Below are 26,746 nucleotides of genomic sequence, written 5' to 3'. Positions count from 1 at the left end.
CTAACATTCTCTTTAACTTACTGATAACTTGAAAGGATTTTTTTTTTTGCCATTTTAAAAAACTGTAGGGGGCTTCTCTGGTGGTGCAGTGGTTGAGAATCTGCCTGCCAATGCAGAGGACACGCGTTCGAGCCCTGGTCTGGGAAGATCCCACATGCCGCGGAGCAACTAGGCCTGTGAGCCACTACTGAGCCTACACATCTGGAGCCTGTGCTCCGCAACAAGAGAGGCCGCGATAGTGAGAGGCCCGTGCACCGCAATGAAGAGTGGGCCCCGCTTGCCACAACTAGAGAAAGCCCTCGCACAGAAATCAAGAACCAACACAGCCAAAAATAAAAATAAATTAAAACAAACAAAACAAAAAAAACTGTGAAAAAGGTACAGTTGTTGAAATATGCACAGATGCCCATATTCCCTGAAGGCAAGGAGTGTGTCTCATCCACCCTTAACACTCAAAGCACCCACCTGGCCCACAGTGAGTCCCCCGCAAACCTGCGTTCAACTACAAACATGACCAAAGCCAAAGGCTAACTAAAGCAACATTCACTCTCAACCAAAATCAACACAACCCTTCTGAACGTGGCCAAAAACACTGCTGAAGAGACAGAAAGGAAAGATGCTTTGTTACAGGGCCACACTTAATTCTGGGTCAAGATTTTTTTTTTTTTTTGGCTGCCTTGGGTCTTCATTGCTGCGCGTGGGCTCTCTCTAGTTGTGGTGAGCGGGGACTACTCTTTGTTGTGGTGCACGGGCTTCTCATTGCAACGGCTTCTCTTGTTGCAGAGCAAGGGCTCTAGGCATGCGGGCTTCAGTAGTTGAGGCGCATGGGCTTAGTTGCTCCACGGCATGTGGGATCTTCCCGGAACAGGGATCGAACCCATGTCCCCTGCATTAGCAGGCAGATTCTTAACCATTGCGCCACCAGGGAAGTCCCAAGCCACGTTTTAAAAAACATGAATCAACAAAACAGAAAAGCAAAAGGTGTCGTGTCAAGTCAACTACCGAGAGATAAGAACAATCAGGAAAGTCCTATTTTGAAAGCGTAAGGCACTACGCCTTGTTGGAATTACGAAAGTCCTGAGAACTGGGAGGTGGAAGCAGCCATTGCAGCCCTTGAAAACGGAGCCACAACAGAAGCGGCTTTCTGGCCACGATGACGTGAGATGCGAGACTAGGCTCCTGACCTCAGAGTCTCTCACCTCAGATGATGCTGGAAGCGAGGGAGCCATTACTGCATCATCCCGGGCTGGCTGTAATGCAATCATGCCAAACACCAGTAATTTCCCCCGGATGACTGGAACTGCACTCTTTCATTGGCTAAACTTCTCCTGATGATTTTAGGATGGCCACAGCAGACTATAACTCGGCAAAAGCTAAGAGGTGTGTTTAAAGATCGAGAGGAGACATGCTTTCTCCTATTACAAGATCTTATCAGAATGATCCACTTGCATATTTGACATAATTTTATAATTATTCTGCCTTTTCCTTTCAATGTCACATCTCTGTATGCCTTAAATCGGCAGTTTCTTTTAAGTGGTATGCTAGGAAATTGGATGAGAACACCTTTGATAATTTTATATCAAACAGAGGAAACAGACTGAGAAGAATCAGAAGAACTCTGTTACAGGAAAAGGCTCTGGATCTGGGCTTTGGGGGGTGGTGATTTTGGCTGGACTTCCCACTGATTTAAAGACCCAGCTAAGATGTACAAAAACTGTACTAACTTAAATCCACATACAAGTGGGACATTAACCATAGGAGGCAGGGTTATAGGAATCTCTCCTTTCCTGGTCCAATTTCTAGTTGAGCTATTAAGGGTTAAAAAAAGGCCACAAGGGGAAAATAATATGAACACTGATAAACTGAAGAGTTAGCTCTAGGAGACCGAAAAAGTAAGTCCATCAAATTCATCATTGTAAAATGGCTATAACACTGGAAAAATCTGGCTTCTGGAGAATTTTTGGTGTGCTCTGAAATAACCCTTCAAAAACAGTCATGACACATCTTGTGATACATATTTTAACCTTTCACAGCTACCCAACTTTGTATGAACCTATATTTTCAGTATATCTTCTAACCCACTCTAGGCACTTAATGAATACTTGTTAAGTGAATGGAACTATCTAGCTTTTATTTTTTATTTTTGAAATCAGGGCCACGAAATGTGATTTCTATGAAATGTGTAAGATACAATAGGGGAAATTCAGAGTGAAAAACAATCAACTAAAGAGGCAAGTAAGGTTAAATAAACCTAAAGAGAAAGTACTCGGTACCATCACTAAAACTTCTGGAAGAATCTTTTTAAAAGAAATTTCAGATAAAAAGTATTACCTGAGATGGTCTTGGCACTTTCCATGGCAGGTACTCTCGGCAGAGAAGCAGGTCGGCTGGTTGAAGATGTTCTTAGTAGATGCTCTGCACAGGGTGGAAAGTGTCACAGTAAAGAGACCTGACCCTGAATTTCAAGAGGCAAAGGCAGCAGGAAGGTGAGTTTTGCTCCCTTTGCCCCTGAGGCTCGTCTGTCCCTCCTTCCCATCCAGGGCACCTCAACGGCTCCCCACAGAGTCCCCTATACAAAACAACTCCCATAGACAAGGACCAAGGGAAAACATCTCATTCAACTTTTATTTCTAGGGATGAGACATGCAACACAGATGAACACTTCTAAACCACCGACTGCTACTTACCTCTGATGCAATTCAACCAAAATTCCAAGATCCCCCACTGCATCTAGGTCTAAAAGTACAAACTAAATCAAAGCCTTGCCCTGTGTGCCTACAGTTAGTGGAGGAGCCATACGTGTCTACAACCAGAGACAAGTCAGGATGGAAACTGGAATAAGAGAATGATAAAGCACTATGAAGCCACAAAGAGGGATTTCCCTGGTGGCACAGTGGTTAAGACTCTGCACTCCCAATGCAAGGGGCCCAGGTTCGATCCTTGGCCCGGGAACTAGATCCCACTTGCATGCCGCAACTAAGAGTTCACAACTAAGGAGCCGGCAAGCTGCAACTAAGACCCGGTTCAACCAACCAAATAAATAAATAAATAAAAAGATCTATCAAGCCACAGAGGTAGAAGCCATTTGCTTCGACTTCAGGCATCAGGAAGCCTTCAGCAGCATAATGACATGAATTAGTCTGTCAGACGGCTGGCTTCACTAATGGAGAACAGGGCTGGGGAACAGTATTCAGCCAGATGACATTCAGAGCAGAGGTAGAAGGACATTCAAGTTAGAGGACAATAAATCCCAGCATGGCTGAACCACAGGGCAGGGGGGGAACAGAGAGGGCAGCAGGCGGATAGCTCTAAAGCGGGGATGTGGCTAACTGACAAGAGCCTCACTGCCTGGCATGTGGACTTCAGTCTGAGGGCAGCGAGGACCCTCAGGAGGGACACAACCAGATCCTGCTTCCCCGTCAAGGGCACAGCTCCACCTGTTCTCGCTGAACACAGGCTGGGTTGGAGTCTCTGAAGTTCCCTGAGCCCTGGCACACTGGTTCCCTTGCCCCCTCAGCCCGGCCAAATTCACCAGCCTTTGGGCCCAGTCTGACACCCCTTCCTCAGCACCTGCTCCCCACAATGGGTGCCCCAGACACAGGCTGGCCCGCCTCTGACCTCGGTGACAAGCCCAGCGAGGCTGTCACCAGGCCAGGACAACAAGCAAGGAAGGCTGGATGTGTCCCGCCTGGTCCGGTGTGTCAGGGACATGTGATGGGGCTGGGCTAAGTGAAGACAGTTAGTCCTGTCTGAGAACAAACACACTGGACGGGGAAAGGCGGGATCAACCAGACACCAGTCAAACAGCCCCATCAGCACTTCGTTTTAAGAATTAACAATTTAAAAACTACTCCCTCTCAGAATATCATGATATCAAAAGTAATGGCCTATCACAGTATCTTTCAAGGAGAGCACATCTTTCATGCCAAATGTGTTTTCTAAGCGTGTGAGGACTATGTGGTTGTGATCTCACAGCACTCTGGAGGGAGGATCCAGAAGACAGGACTCACACAGCCCACAGCCACTACGCCTTTCTTATCCTGAACCAACAAAGCCTCGGTGCAAAGCCCACCAGCAAGCATCGGTCAAAATTCTGAACTCTGTGGTGCTTGCACTTGTCTTCACAGGAAGAGCACATTATGTACAAAGACTGACAGACAAAGCAAAGTTCGTGGAACATGGCAAGAGTAGGAAATAGGAGTCAACATTTTAAATTTAGTCCAAATGTCCACTTCACAGTTACGAGACTGGTCATGCCCCTGAAGCCTTCATCTCCCAAAGAACACAGCACATGAGGAAAGTGAGGACAGATTATAGAGACACACGGGTCAGAACAAGGAGGGTGCCAGCCGAGAGCAAGCGGGAGGCACCCCATCTCCATCTCTGCCACTGGGCACATGGAAGGTGCGCGACTGAGGCACGGTGCACAGACCTGCCGCCCACCCAGTGCAGCCTGCTCTCACTACATGTCTAAGGATCCAAATCCGTCTCAACTCAGTAGACAGTCCCTGGCACAGGCCAACGCTGCCCTTCTGAGAAGGTACAAAAAGGCACTGTTCGGAGGCACCTTCCAATGGGCACAGCGCTGCCTGCCGCTCCGGGTGGTGTTCTCACTGCTGCTTGCGACACCAGCCACGGAACGAGCACAGGCCCCTCTGCTGCTGCAGCAGCGGCTAGATTACAGCTTCACGTCAAACTGCCGGAGAATCCCTCTTTGGGAAATAAGATTAGTGTGTCACAATCAGATGTGGCAGGCAGAAGAGAGCTGACGTTACAGTAATCAGGTCTACTCTATTGCCATATGGAGCTATTCTTGTCTTTAATCCATTCATTAAACAAAAACCACTTGGGTGTCCATGACTTGCCAGGCACTGGGCATGATGCAAAGGTCAGAGAAAGGAGGAAAGAAGGCAGCAACTTGCCCTCCTGGAACTCAGAGTCTACAGCGGAAGCCAGACATTTAAAAAATCTCTGCGCGTGAGGGATGCAGGAAAGAAGCAGTACAAGGGGCTCTGGGAACACAGCAGGGGACGTGACCTGCTCTTGAGAGGAGGTCCGGAAAGGCCTCCTCGGGAAACGACATCTCAGTTAAGACTAGAAGGATAATTAATAGCTTTTATACAGGCAAAGGAGAGCGTGTTCCCAGCACAGTGTTCAGCAGACACCAAAGGAAATCTAGGACAGCAGTGCTGTGAGGGCTGGCGAGGCTGGAAGGCCAAAGCAGGCCAGGCTGAAGAGTGTGGCCTTCACCCACTGGCAACATGGAGCCAGTGATGGTGTCTCGGGTGGACATCCTTCCAGCTGCAGGGGTGGGAGGGCAACAGTGCATGCAGGGTGATGAGTTATACCCAGAGCAGAGAGCAGAGAGCCTGGACCCAGGTGGTACCAGGGGAGATGGGAGAAGTACACAGATTCAAGGGCTCTTCAATGAGGCAGAATCAACAGACTTGCTGACCACCTAGAAATGGTGGAGATAGAAAGGAGGTTCCACATACAGAGATAAGAGAGAAGAAGAGGACTCTGGGAGGGAAAGAGATGAGGACACATGCAATTTGAGGACCCGATAAGATATCCAGGGAAAGATGTGGAGTGCAGGTTTGATCCCTGGTTGGGGAGCTAAAATTCCACATGTCTCGGGGCCAAAAAACCAAAGCATAAAACGGAAGCAATATTGTAACAAATAAAGACTTTAAAAATGGTCCACATCAAAAAATCTTTTATAAATAAATAAATAAATAAAAATAAAAAGAGGAGCCTAAGGATTTCCCTGGCGGTCCAGTGGTTAGGACTCTGAGCTTCCACCACAAGGTGCATGGGTTTGACCCCCGGTCGGGGAACTAAGATCCTGCAAGCTGCGTGGTGTGGCCAATAAAAAATTTAAAAAAAAAAAAAGACTCTTAAAAAAAATAAAAATAGGAGCCTAAATACCCAACTGCTGCTCATTGAGGAGTAGTTCCAAACACACTAATGTTCCTGCTGAAAATAACTGTTACATCTTGAAAACATACAAACATCAACTACTTAAAAGCACTGAAGAGAAACTAAAAGCAGGCAGAAAATGAAAGAAATCTGCATTTGGAAGGAACTGGCACTGGGTGAGTTTCCTAGTTTTATGACTATAGGTGTGAGTGTAGGCCCCACCTGAGGCCATACAGGGCAGCTGAAATTTGGTAGAAAACCCAGGGTCTTATCATTGCCTCAAAGAAGCAGAGGAGATACCTCAGGACAACCAAAGCTGCTGGAAAGCAAGGGGGTTGGGGAAATACCAGAAAGGAAAGAATCACAAATTTTGTATATAAACTCTGCTCGTATCCCACTGACCTCTGAAATCCACAAGCACTCAGATTCCAAGGAGTTGAATTAAGGAAAAATAGCTGAACAGTTATTTCAACTGAAGGAAAGAGGTTAGAGTTTGAGGTGAACCAAGTTAACTGCTTGCTAACAAAAACCAATTTTCTGCAGAGGAACAAGACAGAATTCAGAATCTCTACAATGTGTGATTCACACTGCCCAGAATACAATCCAAAATTACTAGACATACAAAGAAAAAGAAAAAGTGACTCATACTCAAAAAAGAAATGGAAACCCACCCAAAGATGACTTATATGTTGGAATTAGCAGAAAAGCATTTAAAGCAGCTACTGCAAATATGTTCAACATTATAAAGGAAAATATGTTCTCAACAAATGAATAGGAAATCTCAGCTGAAACTGCTGAGACAGTATGAGACATGCCCTTCCTGAGACGCAATGCAAAAGACAGCCTAAAGCTGAAATTAGGGCAGACACAGAAAAATCCTCTGGAGCACCCGCCCCACTCTAAACACAAAGTATCACCAGAGCAACTGGAAGACTGCTGTGCACTGAGGACATCACAGCAACAACAAAACTCAAACCCAGCCCAGCTCCTGAGCAGATTAACTCAAACTCCGACATTAAACACCTAGAAGGAAAGAGGTGCCCATGTCAAGGCATAAAACTGCTGTCCTACACAAGATTCCCAGCTTTCAACAATTATAAAATATACAAAAAGCAAGAAAAAACAATACATCCAGCTCACTGCATCAAGACAGCAAGTAATCAATAAACCAGACTTGGACATGGCACAGATGCCGCAACTATCTGACAGGTCACTTAAAATAACTATGATTAATTATGTTAAAGCCTTGGTGGAAATAGCAGACAACATGCAACAGTTACAATTTCCTATTTGATTTTCACTTATAGTTTCCACCTCTCTGCTGAAATTAGACAAATAAAACTGTGAGAACCACATCTCTGGTTCTCAACTGGGGCAGTTTTGCCAACATACCAAGGTCTTGAGGCATTTTTGGTTGTCACAACTAGGGGGGTGGGGTGCTACTAGGACCTTACCAGCTAGTGGGTAGAGGCCAGGGATGCTGCCAAACATCCTACAATGCAGCAAACAGAGAATGAATTTTATGCATATACTTAAAAAAAAAATCAACCGGAATTGTGGGTGGGGGGGAATGAAATGCAAACTGTGATAAAACTAATCTAACTGTATTACAAAAGCATGACCTAACCACAATGAGAGAGAGGTGAAAAAAGGAGCTGACCTAAGTAACTGTGAGAAGAATGTTGTTTCGAGTGGAGACTCTCAGGCTAAACACAAAAAGAACTGTACAGGGTTTCCCTGGTGGCGCGGTGGTTGAGAGTCTGCCTGCCGATGCAGGGGACACGGGTTCGTGCCCCGGTCCGGGAAGATCCCACATGCCGCGGAGCAGCTGGGCCCGTGAGCCATGGCCGCTGAGCCTGCGCGTCCGGAGCCTGCGCTCCGCAATGGGAGAGGCCACAACAGTGAGAGGCCTGCGTACCGCAAAAAAAAAAAAAAAAAAAAAAAAAAAGAACTGTACACAAACACTGCACTCTGGTACATTTGCTTCTCACAGGGTACGGTTTAGCAATTTTGAAACTACTGTACATGTATAAACTCATGATTTTTGATAGAGAAATAATCATCACGTGTGTACGTATGGGCTGGTGCACATACATACAGTCTTCCTGGCTCTGTCCAGAGAGGAGCTGGAGGAGGTGAAACCTCAGTAGTAATGGGTACGCCTCGCACCCAGATCTCGTTTTCTAAATACTACTGATTCCACAGCTAGTGCAGGGGAAAAAACAAGCCTGGATCATCTGTGGTGCCCCAAAGAAAGAAAGTGCTTTGGCACTTTGGTGGGGTGGGGGATGAAAAGAGCTCCCAATGATCAACGTTGGAATAACATGAGCAGCAAAATAAATAATAGTAATAGACTAACCGAAAGAATAAAATAAATATCCACGAGTCCATACTAATACAAATAAGGGCTATAAATATAACAATAAGTACAATAATATAACACAAATGATTCCTTACAGGAAGAATGAGGAAACAGAAAATCACCGCTAGAGCACAGTACTAACTGCTGCAGGCAAAATGCACAAACAGATGCTAAAATCAGTGAGAGGAAGTTTAAGCAGGAATAGGATATTTATTATTCACTAGCAGACAACCGCTTCAATCAAGTGATCCAGGTCACATCACCAGTAACAGGACACATCAACATCACGTGCCCCTGACGTGATGCACGTAGACAGACACATCACCTTGTGCTGCCCTTCCCAGCAGTACGTAACCTCAGCCTAAGCAGGAGAAAACATCAGACAAGCCCATCTTGAGAGACATTCTAAAAAATAACTGACCAGTACTCTTTAAAGTGTCAAGGTTCTAAAAGACAGGGAGAGGGACAAGCTGCTGCAGAACGGTGGAGACTCAAGGAGGTAAGACAACTCAGTGCAAACTGGGGTCCTGTGTTTGATCCTGGAACAGAAAAGGGACAGCAGTGGAACAGTCGGTGAGATTCAGAGACTGCACTTCAGTTAATAACATTTCCACAATATTGCTTTCCTACTTTTTTTTTTTTTTTTTTTTGCTGTACACGGGCGTCTCACTGTTGTGGCCTCTCCCATTGCGGAGCACAGGCTCCGGACATGCAGGCTCAGCGGCCACGGCTCACGGGCCTAGCCGCTCCATGGCATGTGGGATCTTCCCGGACCGGGGCATGAACCCATGTCCCCTGCATCGGCAGGCGGACTCTCAACCACTGTGCCACCAGGGAAGCCCTTGCTTTCCTACTTTTGATAACTGTTCTATGGTTATGTAGTTTGTCCACATAAGGGAAGCTGGGTGAAGGATTTTTTTTTTTTTTTTTTGGCCTTGTGGGATCTTAGTTCCCTGACCAGGGATCGAACCTGTGCCCCCTGCAATGGAAGTGTGGAGTCTTAACCACTGGACCGCCAGGGAAGTCCGTGCGTGAAGGATTTAAGAGAAGTCCAATACTTCTGTAACTCTTCTGCAAGTCTAAACTTATCTCAAAACAAAGAGTTGAGAGACAGACAGAACACCTTAAACAAATAGTGCAATGCATGCTTATTGCAACAAGGTACTGACTGCAACTTACCTTGAAACACATTTAAAAAAGATGAACTGAAGGAAAGATAGAAGGATGGATAAATATGTGATAAAGCGAATACAGCAAAGTGCCATAGAATCGAGGTAGTGAGATGCGGATACGTGACTTCTTTCCACTTTTCTGTATGCTTGAAATTTTACATAATAATATGGAGAAAATATGGGAGCCTAGATGGTTTGGTTTATCAAGACAAATACTAAGAACTACAGGGAAGGAAAGACCTTTGGAAGTGAACAGATACCCATTAGACTGTAAATACAGGAGGGTAGGATTTCTATCTTAATTTCTCCTCGAAATTTCCCAGCTAGGGCTGGATCTAGGGCTGGGCCAGAATCTGACTTAGATCTACCCTTTGGAGAATGCAAATTGCTGTGAAACTTTTAAATAAAAGGTTCTTTTTATTTTAATTTAAAACAAAGATTTGGCTTTCTAGTAAAACCTCCTAACTTTGTATCACATTCATTACATGTACCTTCACCATAAATCAATTTTTTCAAAATAATGAATTTTTAAAAAGGTTTACATCTCTATCCTCAACACAATTTAGACAGATGATCACAGCAAGAATCTCTTTACAGAACATGACTATCCTTGGACTAATCAGCTTTCTCGGATCCTTGTACATCTGAGCTGATGACAGCAACACCACACTCAGGTCCCACTGACGCTGGGCAACCTCAGGCTCCCTAACCATCTGCATCGCCCAGCCGAGGTCTCTGCTTGCACTGGGCCTTCTAAGATCACTGTGCAAGGGGACAGTGGGGACAGTGAAGACCCTCCCAACTGCCTGTATCCATGTACCTGCTTAGGCTACAAACACCAACTCATGTCTTATCTACAAAGATTCACCTGTCATGACCCAGACCACAGAATTCAACTGCCAATAATACTAACAAAAGAGCATTTGATTAGTCCATTTATAATAAGATCTCTGGTCTAAAACATTTTCCTGCAACTGACATACAAGCATGATGAAAAACAGAAAAAAACCCACACCTTTTATAAAATACTTAACTGGAAAAACCAACAAATTATCCAATTTAAGTATAGTAGAACAAGAGGCAGCACTTTTCAAGTTTTCAGGAATGAAGCCATTGAAATTTTCAACCTGAAAATCACAGGCTGTGTTGTGTGACTTCGACCAGGACAGAAGAGACAATCAGGGGAGAAAAGCACCTCCAGCAGAGCTCAGAACTACTCTCTTAACTGGCATGGAGAACCACAGTGGTTTTTTATGACCTGGAATCATTTGGTTGTTCTTAGTTTTGTAAGTGGTTTCCTTCCCTAGTGACTGTTTAAGATAAAAGGTTACACTATCAACAAATTCTCAGATACAAATTCACCCAAGTGTATTTCCCTCTCTCTTGTATTTGCAGTTTCAACTAAGCCCAGTTAAGGCACCAGAACAGACAGAAGTGGAGAATGTGGCCGGCACTTGCAGGCAGACTGCACACACAATGTGCCCAATGGTGTTATCATATGACCATTACCAGTAATAAAAAGAAGAGCGCCAAAAAGAGGTTTAACTCGGCAGAGCCTCAGAGACACCTAACACGTTTTGTCTGCATCTTCAATAACCCTGGCCCGCAGACCTTCCACACCCACTTTCCACCTATAAAGCCAGGCTAAGAGCAAAACTAAATGGTAATCTCTGCCCAGTTTCCCAAACTTGTCCCTTCCTAAGAATCACTTGGGGTGCTTGTGAAAATGAAGTTTCCAAGCTCCCTTCCTGGAGAGTCCATGTCAGCAGATCTGAGACGAGGCCCCAGATTCCACATTTTACCAAGTGACTCAGGTAAATCTTATCAACAGGTAAGTTTGAGAAACACCACTGGTGCTGGCAAGGTTTCCCCAGTAAACCTTGTGCTGCTGTGGGCCAATCAAGATGAGTGGGGAAGGTAGCCTTGAAAGGGGAGAAGCCCCCTTCGGACGCAGTAACAGAGTGAGTACAGACAGGAGAGAGAGGCCCTGGGCACAGCACCCCTCACAGGCCAGGCAGGAGGACTGAGCACAGGAGACGGAGGAGGAGATGCAGAGTGGGCGTGAAGGACACCAGAAAGAACATCCAGGGGTGGGCGGGCTCAACACGGCCAGATGCTGCCCACAGCCACTGACACCGTGGACCACAGCAGCTCGGGTGGACAGGAGAGGGTACAAAGCTGACCACAGGGGTAAGAGAGCCTTGGGAGAGGGAGCCAAGGCCCTGAGCTAGATGTTCACGATGACCCCGACTGACACAAGGAAACAGCATCCAAGAGGTCAGCAGCAGGACCCGTGACCACACACACAATCCCCGGATCCATCTGGGGGCCAGGGTGGGAACTCAGCACAGATGTAAAGGGAGACTTTAAACCATCCACACTTGTTCCCTTAGCAGGAGGACCTTCCGAGGGGAGAAGAGAGCTCAGGCCACAGCTAACACAGGAACCAGAAGCTGAAGCCGGGATGGAAGGCAAGTCTGCAGGGGCAGTGGCAACAGCACTGTCCTGGGCTCCACCATCCCCCTTGTACGCAAACTGCCCACTGAACCCCATGCCTGGCAGCCCCCCGGAGCCCACAGAGCCAGTCCTCTGCTTCTCTCTCCCCCACACCCATCCAAACTGCACAGTCGCAGCCCCAGAGCCTGACTCCCACACCAGGAGCGCAGGAGGGGCCCAGCCTGCCCAGCCAGGAGGGGCCTGGGCTCCGGAAGGTGTCACACCTGCCGGGTGTCTCCACACCCACCCCAACCAAGTGTGCCTTTCCCAACACCTGGTCCAATGCCCAAAACCGTTTTTCCAAAGCACTTCAGCACCACACGTAGGGAGGCAGTGGGGGAGAAGGACCCCTGACCTCGAAAGGCAGAAGCCTTGGGCTCGGGTGCTGGGGCCGCCATAAAGAGCTGCGTGGAAATGGCACTCGCTGAACCCCAGCTACCAGAGGCTTTTCTTTCACAAGTGACGCAGAGCACAAAGACCAAAGGAATGGGCTCTGGAGCCAGGCTGTCCGGGTCTACTGTTCCTTAACTTAAATGTCAACCTGTGTTTATGAGTTATTTAACTGTTTGAAGCCTCATTTTTCGCATCTATAAAATGGGGATAACTATACACGCCCCACGAAGAACTGTAAAAACAGGGCCTGGCAACAGTGTGGACTCCCTGTCACCCTCGTGACACTATGAAGTCATCTTCCAAGATGCATCTATTAACAAACAGTCTCCTCATCTGTAATTAAGACGTGTTATTAGTAAACCTGTGATAAAGATGTGTATCAGACTGGTAGAAATAATGTCAAGAATAAAAGAAAAACAAGTTAGTTAGCCCCAAAAGTCAGATGAATAAAAAAATTAACAACAAAAGTGAAATACTGCACACGAGATGTACCTTGAACAGGAATTTCCCCGTAGTTTGGTCTCTTATCTGACAGGGCTGTCAGGGGTTTAGATGTAGAGATTGGTCCACTTATGGAATGTCTCTGAAATCATAAGACAAACAGTGTCCATATTAGGTTAAATCAGAGCTGGGTTTCACAGAGTAAATGTTGCAGAGAGTAAATATTTAGTTACGAATTTGCATAATTCCTTCCACACTATTACAGTAAGACTGAAAAAAACACACACACTCCCAGAGGCATATAATGTGATCAGTATACTATTTTAAAATGAACACAGAAAGATCCCACATGCCCCTCACTCGCCAATCAGCAAAATCCGGATGTGCTCCTTTAGTACTTGGATTGGCCATTCATGCCCCAGTACCAAATGGATCTCACTCTGTCACCTCCTCACTAAGTTTCCAACACTGCTGCCAGGCACAACCTGGCACCTTAACTCAGCACCAGCTTGGTCACCAGCCTCCTCCCCTCCGGTCTCATACATACACGTACCTACCAAATACTTGAACCCTCTCAGCTCTCCTGAGCCACCTCCCGCCACCTCTGTGTGATGCCCCAACACCACCAACTACTCACTCCTGCCCACAAGGACACGCTGTTCACCAGCTCTGGGCTTGTTCTCATGCTTCTTTCCTCAGCTCTCCCAGCCCTTTTTTATCCAGCTGAATTCTGACTACTCATTCCATAGTCCCAGCAGCAACGTGTGAGAGGGCCAGCCTCCCCACACCCTCACCAACACTTGATACTGGCAGTCTTCATTTTAGCCATCCCGAAGGTGCGTACTGAGATATCATAATGGATTTAACTTGCATTTCCCTGATGACTACAATGTTGAGCAACTTCTCATGTGTTTATTGGCCATTTGTGTATCTTCTCTTGGGAAGGGACTTTTCAACTCTTTTGTCCGTTATTTATTGGGTTGTCTTGAACCAAGATGACAAACGAGTCTTCTCTGAATACAAGATTTTGACAGATAAATAAATTGCAAATATATTCTCCCCAGTCTTGTTTGTCATGTTCTTAATATCTTTCAGAGAAGTTTTAAATTTTGATGCCCAAGCTATTAATTTTCTTTTATAGTTCATTTTTTTGTGTGTCCTAAGTAAATTTTTGCCTTGTCGAAGGTCACGAAGACTTTCTCTAATGTTTTCATGTAGAAGTTCTGTAGTTTTAGCTTTTACATTTAAGTCTATAGTCAATTTCAATTTTTATGATGAATGCCATGAGGTAAAGGTATTTTTTTTCTTTTTTTTTCCATATGGATATCTAGATGTTCTGGAATCCTGTTGAAAAGATTATCCCTCTCCCACTGAATTACCCTGGCACCTTTGTTGAAAATCAGCTGACCTATTTCTGGATTCTCTACCTATTCTACTGATCTAAACTTATGTCAGAACCACACTGTCTTGATTACTCTACGTGCTAACATCAAGTAGTGGAAGTCCTCCAAACTTGTTCCTTTTTTCCCCCCCAGATGCTTTGGACATTCAAGGTTTTATAAATTTCCACATAAATTTTAAATTATACTATCAATTTCTACAAAACAGCATGCTGGTATTCTAAGTTGGATGAGTTGAATCTACAGCTCGATGTGAGGGAGAATTGCAAGATCCTAACAAGACTGAGTCTTCCAACGCATGAACATGATGTATCTTCCCATTTATTACGCCTTTAACTTCTCTCAGCATTATTTTATAGTTTTCACTTCAAGGTCTTGCACAATATTTTATTCAATGTATCGCTAAGTATTTCAATTTCCAATTGTTCGCTGGAGTGACTGAATCTAGGAGATAGCAAGAGGAGTCCTCAGACAGAAGTGAGTTTTCTCACCATCTTATCTTGTAAGGGACAGCTCATCACTTTTGCCACATTCTGTTCATGAGAAGCAAGTCACGAAGCCCAGCCAACCCTCAGAAGGAGCAGATGACACAAGAGCACAGCCGCAGGAGGCATGGATCACTGGTAAGCAGTTCAGAGACTGCCTATCCCGTTACTAATGGATCTCCTTGGACCTTCTGAGGTTGTTTTTAAGGTCATTTAGGGCAGATCTAGAATAGTGTTTACTCTAGGGCTATTTAGTTCCACTTCACAGAGTGGTCACTGAGGTCTCTAATGAATGCTCCAAGTATTCAAAGAGGTTTTTCCACGGTGGCCAGTAGGAACTCAAATGATCCCTGCTCTGTGTAAACTATGGGAAGCATCTGTCTGCCAGATTCCCGGTAACTGATCTTTGCTGCAAAATCGTTCTTGCTCAGCCTTGCGCGGTTCGACCCATGTCTACACATGTGCAGACTGGCACTCAGCAAGGACTCAAAGGGAGGCCTATGCAGAGCTCTAGACCTTTTCTGCGTGGCTCTCTCCTCCCAGGCACCCTGCCCCCAAATCCCAGCCCTTGTTCTCCCTGTACATTGATCTGTGTCTCCTCGGATCCAGCTGGCATTCCCTTCCCTGCTCCATGTGGGTTCATCCTCCCTGCTCACCATCTGGAAAAGCGTGGGCCACAGTAAGGCTCAGCTTTCTTAACTTGTCTCCAAAGATTTCAGTCCTGCACCACCTGTCCTACCACGTATGAATGTAACTGCTTCCTACATTTTGTCCAGCCTTATAGCAGTCTGTGGTGGCAGAATAATCCAGCCCTTGACTCCCTCATAGCCAGAAGTGGAATTCCCACTCAGGGAGTTTTGAAAAACTAACAATCCTAATCTTAGGCCCCATTCCCCAGGGATTCTTGTTCACTGGGATGAAGCCTGGGAATCTACGTGTTTAAAAATTCCACATGACTTTTGTGCACAATTAGGTTTGAGAAGCACTGTGCTAACTAATCAAGTACTAAAAAGCTACTGAATGTGGCTTATAATTACTAGTTTTTTCTCCAAGTTAGAGAGATGACATTTTTTACCTCTTATCTTTACAAAAGTTTACAGAGTGACGCCATGAACATTAAATTTCAACTGACAAACACTATTTAGAGAAACTTCACCTTATATCTTGCACCTTCATCTGCTTTCATTTATATCTTCAACTTTTTTTTAAATGTTATTTTTGATTCTGTTTTTCTTTCTTTTATTAAATATTTATTTATTTATTTGGTTGTGCCGGGTCTTAGTTGCGGCAGGCAGGCTCCTTAGTTGCAACATGTATGTGGTATCTAGTTCTCTGACCAGGGATTGAACCCGGGCCCCCTGCACTGGGAGCGTGGAGCCTTATCCACTGCACCACCGGGGAAGTCCCTGTTTTTTTAAATTAATTAATTAATTAATTAATTAGACTGCGTTGGGTCTTCATTGCTGTGTGTGGGCTTTCTCTAGCTGCGTCGAGCAGGGGCTACTCTTCGTTGCAGTGCATGGGCTTCTCATTGTGGTGGCTTCTCTTGTTGAGGAGTATGGGCTCTAGGTAAGTGGGCTTCAGTACTTGTGGCACATGGGCTCAGTAGTTGTGGCTCACGCGCTTAGGTGCTCCATGGCATGTAGGATCTTCCCAGACCAGGCATCGAAGCTGTGTCCCCTGCATTGGCAGGCGGATTCTAACCACTGCGCCAGCAGGGAAGTCCCTCTTCATGTCTTTAGAAAGTTTGATTAATCGAGTATATAAAAAGCTCATTATAGACAGAATATGGAATTCCCTTTGCCTTCCTTTCAAATTAAGAGTATAACGTCTTCTACATAAACATAAATGCAAAGCCACAACTTGCAACATTACGAATGCAGAGGGAGAGCACTTCTACCCTAAACTTTACAAAGGAAAAGGTTAAAAAGTTCACTCACAAAATACACAGCCAGTAGTTAACACCTACAAAAGTCTCTGCTCAGACAAAATGTTCTCAAACCCAATCTTTTAGGGAAGAGGTGCAGCCAAGGCTACCCTAGATCACAGGGGACTGGGTTTTAGGCTACTCTCACCTACGTGGAGAAACTCCACCTCAGCTACTGTCCCCAAAGTGGCTCACAGCAAGGGCATAGTGAGAGGGCCTCCTGAGCTCGACAGTCATGCCACCTGCCCTGCTTCTGGTCTGCACTCCCACAGTGGCAAGAAGGGCACCTGAGACACTTGTTCATGATGAGTCAGCAATGCCCCTGGGCCAGCCTGCTACAAAGCAGCCCAGAAAGAGCCACACTGCTCTGGATTCACGCCTGTGCAGACCCCTCCCACTCTGACTCTGAATCTGGGCTGGCCTACAACTTGCTCAGACCAAAATAATGGGATGGAAGTGACACAGTCCAGGTCCCCAGCCAGGTCTTAAAGGGCTTTGCTAACTCCTGCTTCTAGTCTCTTGGAGCCTGAGACACCAGGCCATGAAGGAGCCTGAGAGAAAGACCACGTGGAGAGGGCGGCCCAGCCACCCTGCTGAGCCCAAGCCCAGCCCACCTTCCAGCTGAGTGCAGCTGCAGGGGTGAGCCCAGGCAAAGCCAGAGAAATAAGAAAAATAGTAAAATTGCTGTTTTAAGCCACTAAGTTTTGGGTGATCTGCAGTGCAGCAGGGGATGAGACATGCCAACTATACAGCTGACCCTTAAGCAACACGGGTTTGAACTGTGCAGGTCAACCTACATGTGTGTTTTTTCAATAGTAAATACTCCAGGTACTACACAACTCGCAGCTGGGAATCCGCAGACGTGGAAGCGCAGACACGGAGGGCTGACCATACATTATAAGTGGATTTCTACCTACGCAGAGGGTCAGTGCCCCTAACCCCCCGTTGTTCGAGGGTTGACTGTATATTCTACTTAGAAAGTTATCTTAGTGTAGGGGTTAAAAACATGGTGTCTGAAGTCATGCCACCCAGGCTCAAATCCCAGCTCGAACACTTCATTGTATGACCCTCAGCAAGCTGCTTAGCCATTCTGGGCCTCAGTTTCCAGATATGAAAACTAGGGATAAGAATAATACCTAATAGCCAACAGAGGTGTCATGAGGATTAAATGAGTTAACATTATAAAGCATTGGGAACAGTGTAGAACATATAATAAGTGTTCACTAGTTGTTAGCTATCACTATTATTAGAGGATTTCAGAAGAATAACATACTTGACATTAACATAATTTATCTTAACTAGGGAATTTCACAGCAACCTAGGAAAACAATTGCAACTGTATCCCTCAAGAGGCAGCCATTTGTCCCCCGCGCCATAGTGTAGGTGACTTTGAAAAGGACAAGCTTTCAGAAGCTGGGACCCCCACAGCCTCCATGGTCACAGGCACTTACCTGCATGGGGGAGACGGCTGCCGCAGGGGGTGTTTTCATGGGACTTGGACTCAGAGGCGTTCGAGGAATTGCAGCTGTAGCAGGGCTGGGGACTAGAAAAACAACACACACACAAGTAAATAATGAACACAACAAGGTGCAGTGCAAGCTTTCATAACTGCTCTCTCCTTAAGGGTTCATCCCATGAACCAGCGCTCGCGGCTCCCCTGGGAACGGGAGACACCTCACCTCCTCAACACTCACGGCTGCTCCGTGCAGCCGTCCTGCCGTCAGGCGGACTGTCTGTTCCTGAGACTACTTGTGTTTATTTCCAACCCTGACTATGCCAGTCATTTCACTTTTGTTATTTAATTACGCGGTTAAGTGTTCCATAAACCAAGGAAATCAAAGTACAAAAGCTCCAGGATGAGTGTTTCTGCAACTGCATCAGATGAGAAGCCTGGCGTGCAGTTCGCGGCATATTAAATGAAGGAACGCCGGGCTCTGCTCATCTTCCCTCACCTCCTCCTAAGGAGCTCGTCACTTCCCTCCACACGGATTTTCACACGTACTTCATTTAGTGCAATTAAATGTGTGTAACTGTCTGCTCACATGTCAGTCTCCCTCTCTAGACTGAACTGTTCAAAAGTAGGATCCTGGGAATTCCCTGGCGGTCCAGTGGTTAGGACTCAGCACCTTCGCTGCTGGGGCCCGGATTCGATCCCTGGTTAGGGAACTAAGACCCCGCAAGCCGCACGGCGCAGCCAGAAAAAAAAAATTAAATTAAAAAATAAAGAGGAGGCCACTGAATGAGCAGTGGATGGTGCACCCCTAGTGATGGAGAGCAGAGCAGGTGTGGGTACGGGAGGCCAGACCAAGAGGCCTCGCTAATGGGTCAATGTCAAGGTGAGGAAGGAGGATTGAAGGAAGAAGGAAGATTCCGAGATTTCTGGCTTACATGACTGGGTGGAATGGTGCTGCCATTCACATGGGGAAAGATGGAAGTTAAGGGACAAGATCTGGTTTCGGATGTGAGAAGATGTCTGGGAGACACGTGGGTGTCAGTGTTAAGTAGCATCTGAATACACTGGGCCTGAGGAGTTCAGAGCAAGGGAGAGGGCTGAAGTCCCACATCTGGAAGTTCTCAGGCACGGAGAAGACACACATGCATGGGGTAAGGCCCAAGTGTGACTCCGAGATCTCTGAGGTTGAACAGATCCCAAATCTCCTGTTAAAATCCACCTTGCAGGAAGACTAACTCACTAACATCATATGAAATGTGATGAGACTCAGAGTAAGATGGTAAAGAACATCAACTAGAACAGAGAACATGTGGTACATGAACACGACCGCCCGCTAGGGCACGATGGATGTTACCTTGAGACGCACTGTCGAACGACTTGATGAGGGTTTTCACCGTAGGGGTCGGCTCGGAGGAAGTCGAGGACCTTCTACTCAGCCCCATCCCCTGCCTCAGGGCTGCCAAGTCTCTCTCAACAGCATTCATGTAGTTATACACCCGGCCACGCTCCTCCTCTTGCCTGAAAACAGTACTGAAATCAGGGCATTTTTGTATACATACTAGAAAATACACATTTCCCCTTCCCAACTGAGAAGTATTAAAAAGTATCAGTTAAAAACAAGAAAATAGTATCAGTTGAGCTGAGTAAATTACCTGGTCTAATATTCTTATTTGCTTGGTGAATTCCAGGAAATAATACTAAAATTTTTATATCAGGTTACCCTAACTAGGTTAAGTAACCATTAGTTTCCATTTTCATTTATGTAAGTGTAAGGTGAGAACATCAGTAACCAATTAGCAGTAAAATGGGAGGTGGGCTCAGAACTAGGGACTGTAAGGTTCTGTGCTGTGGAGAAGGCCCTTCCCAGGACAGTGAGTCTGGGAATTCACAGCACATGCAGACAACTGATACCTGCTCTATCTAACATGCCATGCATAGGTGTGGAAATACAAAGAAATGAAATCAAAGCCCATACTCTTAAATTATTTTTTAAAAATGGTATAGTCACCAAATAGAATTTCTACAAAGGGGGAGGGGGGGAAAGCCTGGACGCGTATTGGTAACATGAATCTCCTACATGTTCAGTGTGAGTCAACTAAAAAAATCAATTCCACTTCATTTCTGGAAAGCTCTCATTCACTGAGCAAACACTGAAGTTTACATCTGGAAAGAGATTTCAGCTGCAGAGTTTGCATGTGTTATATAACTACAAGCCAGTTCATACTGTACAAAAATTAAGCCAGTCCGTAGGAAAATTTGTCTTTGGTGGCCATTTGGCTCTTATGACAGAGTTTTTTTGCCAAAATGCCTCATGCTTGGAAGTTTTAATAAAGAATGTACAATAGCCATTATCCAACTTTTTGGTCTTAGAGCCCTTTTCCACTCTTAAAAACTATTGAGGACCCCAAAGAGCTTTTGTTTATGTGGGTTACAGAGATTGACATTTACCATATTAAATATTTTAAATATTTAACTCATCTAAAAATAAACTCAGGGCTTATTAACATAATTAACATATTTTTATGAAAAACAACTATGTTTTCCAAATCAAAAAAATTAATAAGAAGAATAGCAATGTTTTTATTTTTTTTAATTTTTTTAAAAAAAATTTATTTATTTATTTGGCTGCACCAGGTCTTAGTTGCGGCATGTGGGATCTTCCCGGACCAAGGATCAAACCCGTGTCTCCTGCATCGGCAGGTGGACTCCTAACCACCGCGTCACCAAGGAAGTCCAGGGAAGAATATTTTAATGATATTAAAACATAACTATGGCTATTCTTCTTTGATAAACACTAAAACACAATAAGTGGTAGTAACTTATAAGTTAGTTAAAATGTGGAACCTGAAACCATATGAATGAATGAAATTTTCCTACTCTGTCCATCTTGCACTTTTAACGCATATGGATTCTTTACCCACCCAGGATTGGCTGACATCATGCCCTGGTCATACGGAAAATACTGGTTCACAGAGTTACATGGATTTTCCAAGTGTCAGTGCCTGTCATTAAACAATCTACTCTTTAGGGCTTCCCTGGTGGCGCAGTGGTTGAGAGTCTGCCTGCCGATGCAGGGGACACGGGTTCGTGCCCTGGTCCGGGAAGATCCCACATGCCGCGGAGCGGCTGGGCCCGTGAGCCATGGCCGCTGAGCCTGCGCGTCCGGAGCCTGTGCTCCGCAACGGGAGAGGCCACAACAGTGAGAGGCCCGCGTACCGCAAAACAAACAAACAATTTATTCTTTACAAGTCTCTTGTTAATATCACTAGGGATCTCATCAGGAAACTCTTTATGGGAAGCTGCTGAGCTTGCAATGGCAGATACAAGTTTTCCAAAATCCTAACATTCACTTAAAAGCCCATGTTTTATCATTGGTACCAAACACTGTTAGTTGCTTTCCTTGAAGTGACAGGCTCCCTTAATCATTTTCAAGAAATATCCACCAAACACTAAAGTCTGAATACCAATAGCTTGTGTCAGTCATTCTTAAGTAAAAATCCTCACTCCATGAAAAATGAAAACAGCACAAACTACAGTGACACGCAGTGCTCTCTTCCAGACTGCTGCACACCTGGGCACACAGCAGCAGATGCAGCAGCAGCTCCTTACGCGACTTCCCACCCATCTCATAGGACCTTAAAAAGAATACAGTGGGGGGGGGCTTCCCTGGTGGCGCAGTGGTTAAGAATCCGCCTGCCAAGGCAGGGCACACGGGTTCGAGCCCTGGTCCAAGAAGATCCCACATGCCGCGGAGCAACGAAGCCCGTGCGCCACAACTACTGAGCCTGCACTCTAGAGCCCACGTGCCACAACTACTGAAGCCCGCACGCCTACAGCCCGTGCTCTGCAACAAGAGAAGCCACTGCAATGAGAAGCCTGCGCACTGCAGCAAAGAGTAGCCCCTGCTCGCCGCAACCAGAGGAAAGCCCGCGCGCAGCAACAAAGACCCAGCACAGCCAAAAAAAAAAAGAATACAATAGGGGACTTCCCTGGCAGTCCAGTGGTTAAGATTTCGCCTTCCAATGCAGGGGGTGAGGGTTCAATCCCTGGTCAGGGAGCTAAGATCCCATATGCCTCACGGCCAAAAAACCAAAACATAAAACAGAAGCAATATTGTAACAAATTTGATAAAGACTTTCAAAAAACAAATGGTCCACATCAAAAAGAAATATTAAAAAAAAGAGAATATACTCAAGGACCAAGACAGAGTGATATTACTAATTTACTGCTACACCAAGGACATCTGTAAGTGAAACCTGCATTTTGAAAATGAGAGTGGCTGGTGGGGAAGAGCACAATGACCACGAGTACAATTTGGTGCCAAGGCCTTGATCCATCAACAACTGCTGTCCACCATCTGTGCAAAAAGTCAACACAGTGAAGAGGGCAAACAGCACGTCAGCATTATTATGAAAACAGTTTGACCTCGAAGAGCCCCTGAAAGGGCCCTGGGGACCCCTGGGTCTGTAGACCTCACTCTGAGAACTGCTGCTCTACACAATGCTACTTCTCTTAGGGGCACATCCTTTAAGTATGTGTCTCAAACACTGACAGGCTCTCGGGAGCCAGTGGAACAAGTCTCTCAGAGTAGAATTTCAGTCACTTGGGCTACCTTTCGAATGGAGCATTTCTATTCATTCAGTGGTACAAAAGAGGAAGGGTAATGTACTAGTGGAGAATTAATAATCTTCCAACTCATTCCTCCGTGTTCTGCTTATTAAAGAAGCCAAAGAAAAATGGTTTAACAATACTTCCCACTGGGCATCCACTAGACCTAGGCAACAATAAAATAAGACAGCTTTTCCAAGTTGGCCTGTTAAATATTTTTCTAAATTTTTTACCTAGGGCTGCTTAAGAATTGTTCAAAGTAATGAATAATCAAATTCTTCACAATAACCTCAAACTCTACTGATACTTAATAAAAATCTCAAAAACCACTCTCCCCCGCTCACAGATAGAATCTCACTAGGAACTCAGAGCACATCATCTAAGACTTTTTACGGGTTTCCAAAGAGCTCTATGTTAAATGGGAAAATACCTGTGTGTATTAAGCATAAGACAACTCCTCAAGCAAGCGGTGGAGAGAAATCAGCCTGCATCCTTCACCCGGGTCTCTAAAATACCTGCTAATGGACACTGGCCGTGGCCCTGAGCGCCATCCAGGGGTGTCTCACTTCAGCCCTACAACAACTCTGTGACACAAGCAGGACTGTGTCCACTGCAGAGACAAGCAAACTGAGGGCCTGAGCGAGCCCTCACACCCAGCAGAGGCAGAGCTGCACGGGGCCGAGTCTGTCTGCTTCCAGGGTCCACGCCCTCCGTGAGGAGTACAACCCAAAGAAGAGCAACGGGCTGGGACAGGGGACAGAGGACTGGCGGGAACCACAATGGACCACATGCCAGCGGCCACTCCAACCCCTCCAGAGTTGTTGACTACGGACACTGACAACAGCTCTGAAAGGCCACAGAGACCACACTACTTTACAGGGGTCACAGAGTGAGGCCAGAAAAGGTGAGTAACTTCCACTGGACCCAAACTCAATCACACCAGTGTCAAGCCTATGTTCTTTCCATAAAACCACATCACAGAACCATGACTCAAGTGCTCTCTATTGAAACGTAAGTACAGAGCTGGTTTGTCAAAACATACTTGCGTGACTTTATTTCCTCCAATTCTTTTGTGAGTTTCTCATTTTTTTCTTGAGCCTCATGTAATCGGCGCTTCAGATCACCAATCTCCTCTTGGGCTTCAGATTTAATGTCATTTGCGATGACCACCGCTGTCTGGAGATCAGCCTGAAACTGCCGCCATTCTGCTGATTCTTCCTACATTAAAAAACTAAACTTTTATTTCCAAAAGAGAGCAGTAAAGACTTATTTTAAAGCAATAAAATGTGTTTATGATTAGATTGCTGTAATGCACTATCTCAAATGATGACTAATTTCTTTTAAATCCCAGAGAATTGCTATTACCTATTTCTAACAGAAAACGTAATTATTTTTGGTGAATGTGTTCTTAGTGAGGAAAAGAGTTTCCAGCTGATCTGCCTACTGAGGCATCAGGCACTCAGGGTGCTCAGTATTAACAATGATAATGTCAAGCCTCCCTTCCTCATGGCAGGTATCAAAGTTAGTCTTACGAAAATAAACACAGCATCCAAAATGTACCTCTGAAAAGCTCTAGAAGGTAGATAAATGGTGTGTGAACCACAGTGAAAGATTCTACAGGGAAAAACTATAAATATCCTGACACCAAAAACTAACAGGAAAAAAAAATCAAAAGTAAAGGAAAAGGAAGAGGAAGCCAGAAGAAAAACACTGAATTTAATCTAGGCAGACAAAAAATCACACAAAGAGAGGAGCTGAGGACCTGTACAGCCTGCTGCTTCCCGCAGCCTCCGTGGCCGGGCGTGCTCCTCAGGGCAGCCCCTCTCCCAGAGTTACAGCTGCTGACTGGGCCCAGTGCCCACCACCCCAAGGCAGCCTGAGCAACTGAGGCACAACCCAAACTACGAGCCCAGCTTCCCTGACCCTCTGTATCAGAGCAGAGCATTGCTGCCGTCGGCAAGCTGACCAAATCCACAGAAGACAGAAAACTCACAAGAAAAGCAGTTTAGTTTGGGACGCTTCATAATCCAGAGCTAATAAACTTTCTTTCCAAAATATAACACTTGCTTCCTAAATCCCTCTTTCTAAAGTTACCACTCATCAATTACTAGTACAATCTTGCAACCAGAATCTAGCACCAGTCCCACTCTGAAGTGACAGCAGTAGCTTTCTGCCCAAAGCCCAGTGGGCTCAGTATTGTAACAGTATCTGAAGCTTCAGACAAAGGAGTGGGGTCAACGACACCAAAGTGCTCAACTTTCAGAAAACTGTGCTTTCTAATGAGATAGTATGTGAAGATTTATCCTACCCGAAGTCGCCTGTGGAGTGTCTTGATTTCTCTTTCCATGTCATGTTTTTGGTCCTGGAGTTTTTTAACTGTATCTGAAAAGACCACAAAAGTTTAAATATTTATTCTTACAACTGTGTTCGAAAGGAATAATATAAAGGGAGGAGGTACTTAAATATGACATTCAGAACGTCATCCTGCCCAAAGACTTCTTATTTTTAATACAAAACTTTAAAAGGAAAAAGGAATGTCCAATCCAAGTATAAACCAGTATTACTTTGTCAGGAAAATATCAAATTTAAATCACAACTTCTGGATGACTTCCTTCCTCAGCCTCTTAATTCTGAAACAAAAAGTTAAGTAAAATCAATTGTTAGAAACACACACACATTGTTGGCTCATAACCAATCAAAACAACACTGACTGCAATTAAAATGGGAGATTTTAATCAAAAGGGTTATTAATCTAAAGTATTTTTACAAGCATCACTTACTTTACATGCTGGAATAAATTCCAGAAAAGTGGTGAATTAGTAAGATGTTTACAAACTTAATTATTTTGTAACTTGGGGGAGGTGCTATTTAATTCTATGCAAAGTCTTTCACAAAATAAAGGATTAAGTAAATCAATTTCTCAAATTATTTCTAGCATAATATGAATTTCCTTCCAACAATGTCATGCACTGTGAACATCTGATGAGCACCACTACTATGCAAAGGCCGATCTAGACAGAGTGGGGCTGCAAAGATGAAGACACAGCCAAGGCCAGTCCCCTGGGATCCAGAAATGTACAAGGAAGTCCCCTTCTATTTGGAGGTTCTGCTCAAAAACCCCTGCGTCAGGGGAAATGCCTGGGGAGGGCGCCATGCTGGTGCTGCTGCCCAGCGCCTCCCCACGGCTGGTCACTCCGACAGCTCAGGAGCCCATCACTGTCTCTCTGGTTAAGCACCAGAGCAGGCACTTACACCTGGTGACAAACACTCTGACTTCACCGACGCCCCCCTGCAGCAGAGCCCTGTCCTTTCTGTGTTCCGACTCTGCCTTACACAGCCTTGTTGCTGCCACTGCCAACAGGGGTGCGTTTCTTCACACAGAGGCTGAGCACACCTCAGAGCCAGGAGCCACATGCCGAGGTTGCAGCCCCAGCACAGGTAGGCCTGTAGAGTAGAGCAAGTGTATAAGTACACAAGCTAATGGAAGCAGAAGAGAAAGCAATCCTAAGGTCATTACCTAGCATCAAGTGTTTCAATATTCCATTGCCAGAACTTAACTGTTTATTGTCAGGGATGTCAAACCATGGACACTGGTGTTTCTGAGTAAACATTCCCCCTACTCCTTACACGTAGCAGAGGGAACCCAGGCACCGCCAACACCTGTGTGCAACAACATGTACCCAAAACACCTCTTAGGCTGTTAGCTTCCAATCAAGACCCTGAAGTATGAGCAGGCTGATGCTTTTTCTGAGACTGCTCCACGTCTTCCTTCTCCGAATTCCACGAGGAACCTGCTCTGCTGAACCTCTGAAACCTTAATTCAATGTTGATACATTTGTGTTCTGACATTTTTAAAAGGCATGAATTCACTTCAGTAACAATATAAAGTCTAGAATATTTATAACAATTATATGTGTAATGATTACTATAAATACATAATAATGATGTTTTCTAAAGCTGAATAAAAAAATAAATGAGGGGCTTCCTTGGTGGTGCAGTGGTTAAGAATCCGCCTGCCAATGCTGGGGACACAGGTTCGATCCCTGGTCCAGGAAGATCCCACATGCGCGGAGCAACTAAGCCCGTGTGC

At 45.3% G+C, this 26,746-nt stretch overlaps 1 protein-coding gene across 2 annotated transcripts in view; it reads right to left on the bottom strand.

Moving 5' to 3' along the window:
• The window catches only part of SPECC1L (sperm antigen with calponin homology and coiled-coil domains 1 like), a 122,691-nt gene that overhangs the window by 40,013 nt on the left and 55,932 nt on the right, over positions 1-26,746 (bottom strand). For both annotated transcript variants that reach the window (XM_060028433.1, XM_060028434.1), the window contains 6 exons: positions 24,965-25,038; positions 23,699-23,874; positions 19,403-19,566; positions 18,047-18,138; positions 12,835-12,925; positions 2,332-2,415 (listed from right to left, as the gene is read on the bottom strand). In XM_060028433.1, the coding sequence (XP_059884416.1) occupies positions 2,332-2,415; positions 12,835-12,925; positions 18,047-18,138; positions 19,403-19,566; positions 23,699-23,874; positions 24,965-25,038 (681 nt within the window). The remainder of the gene's footprint in view (positions 1-2,331; positions 2,416-12,834; positions 12,926-18,046; positions 18,139-19,402; positions 19,567-23,698; positions 23,875-24,964; positions 25,039-26,746) is intronic.

This window comes from Delphinus delphis, chromosome 13 (assembly GCF_949987515.2).
Source record: "Delphinus delphis chromosome 13, mDelDel1.2, whole genome shotgun sequence".
NCBI classification, from domain to species: domain Eukaryota; kingdom Metazoa; phylum Chordata; class Mammalia; order Artiodactyla; family Delphinidae; genus Delphinus; species Delphinus delphis.
Note: the sequence above shows the minus strand (reverse complement) of the source record. Positions and strands in the feature narration are given on the sequence as shown.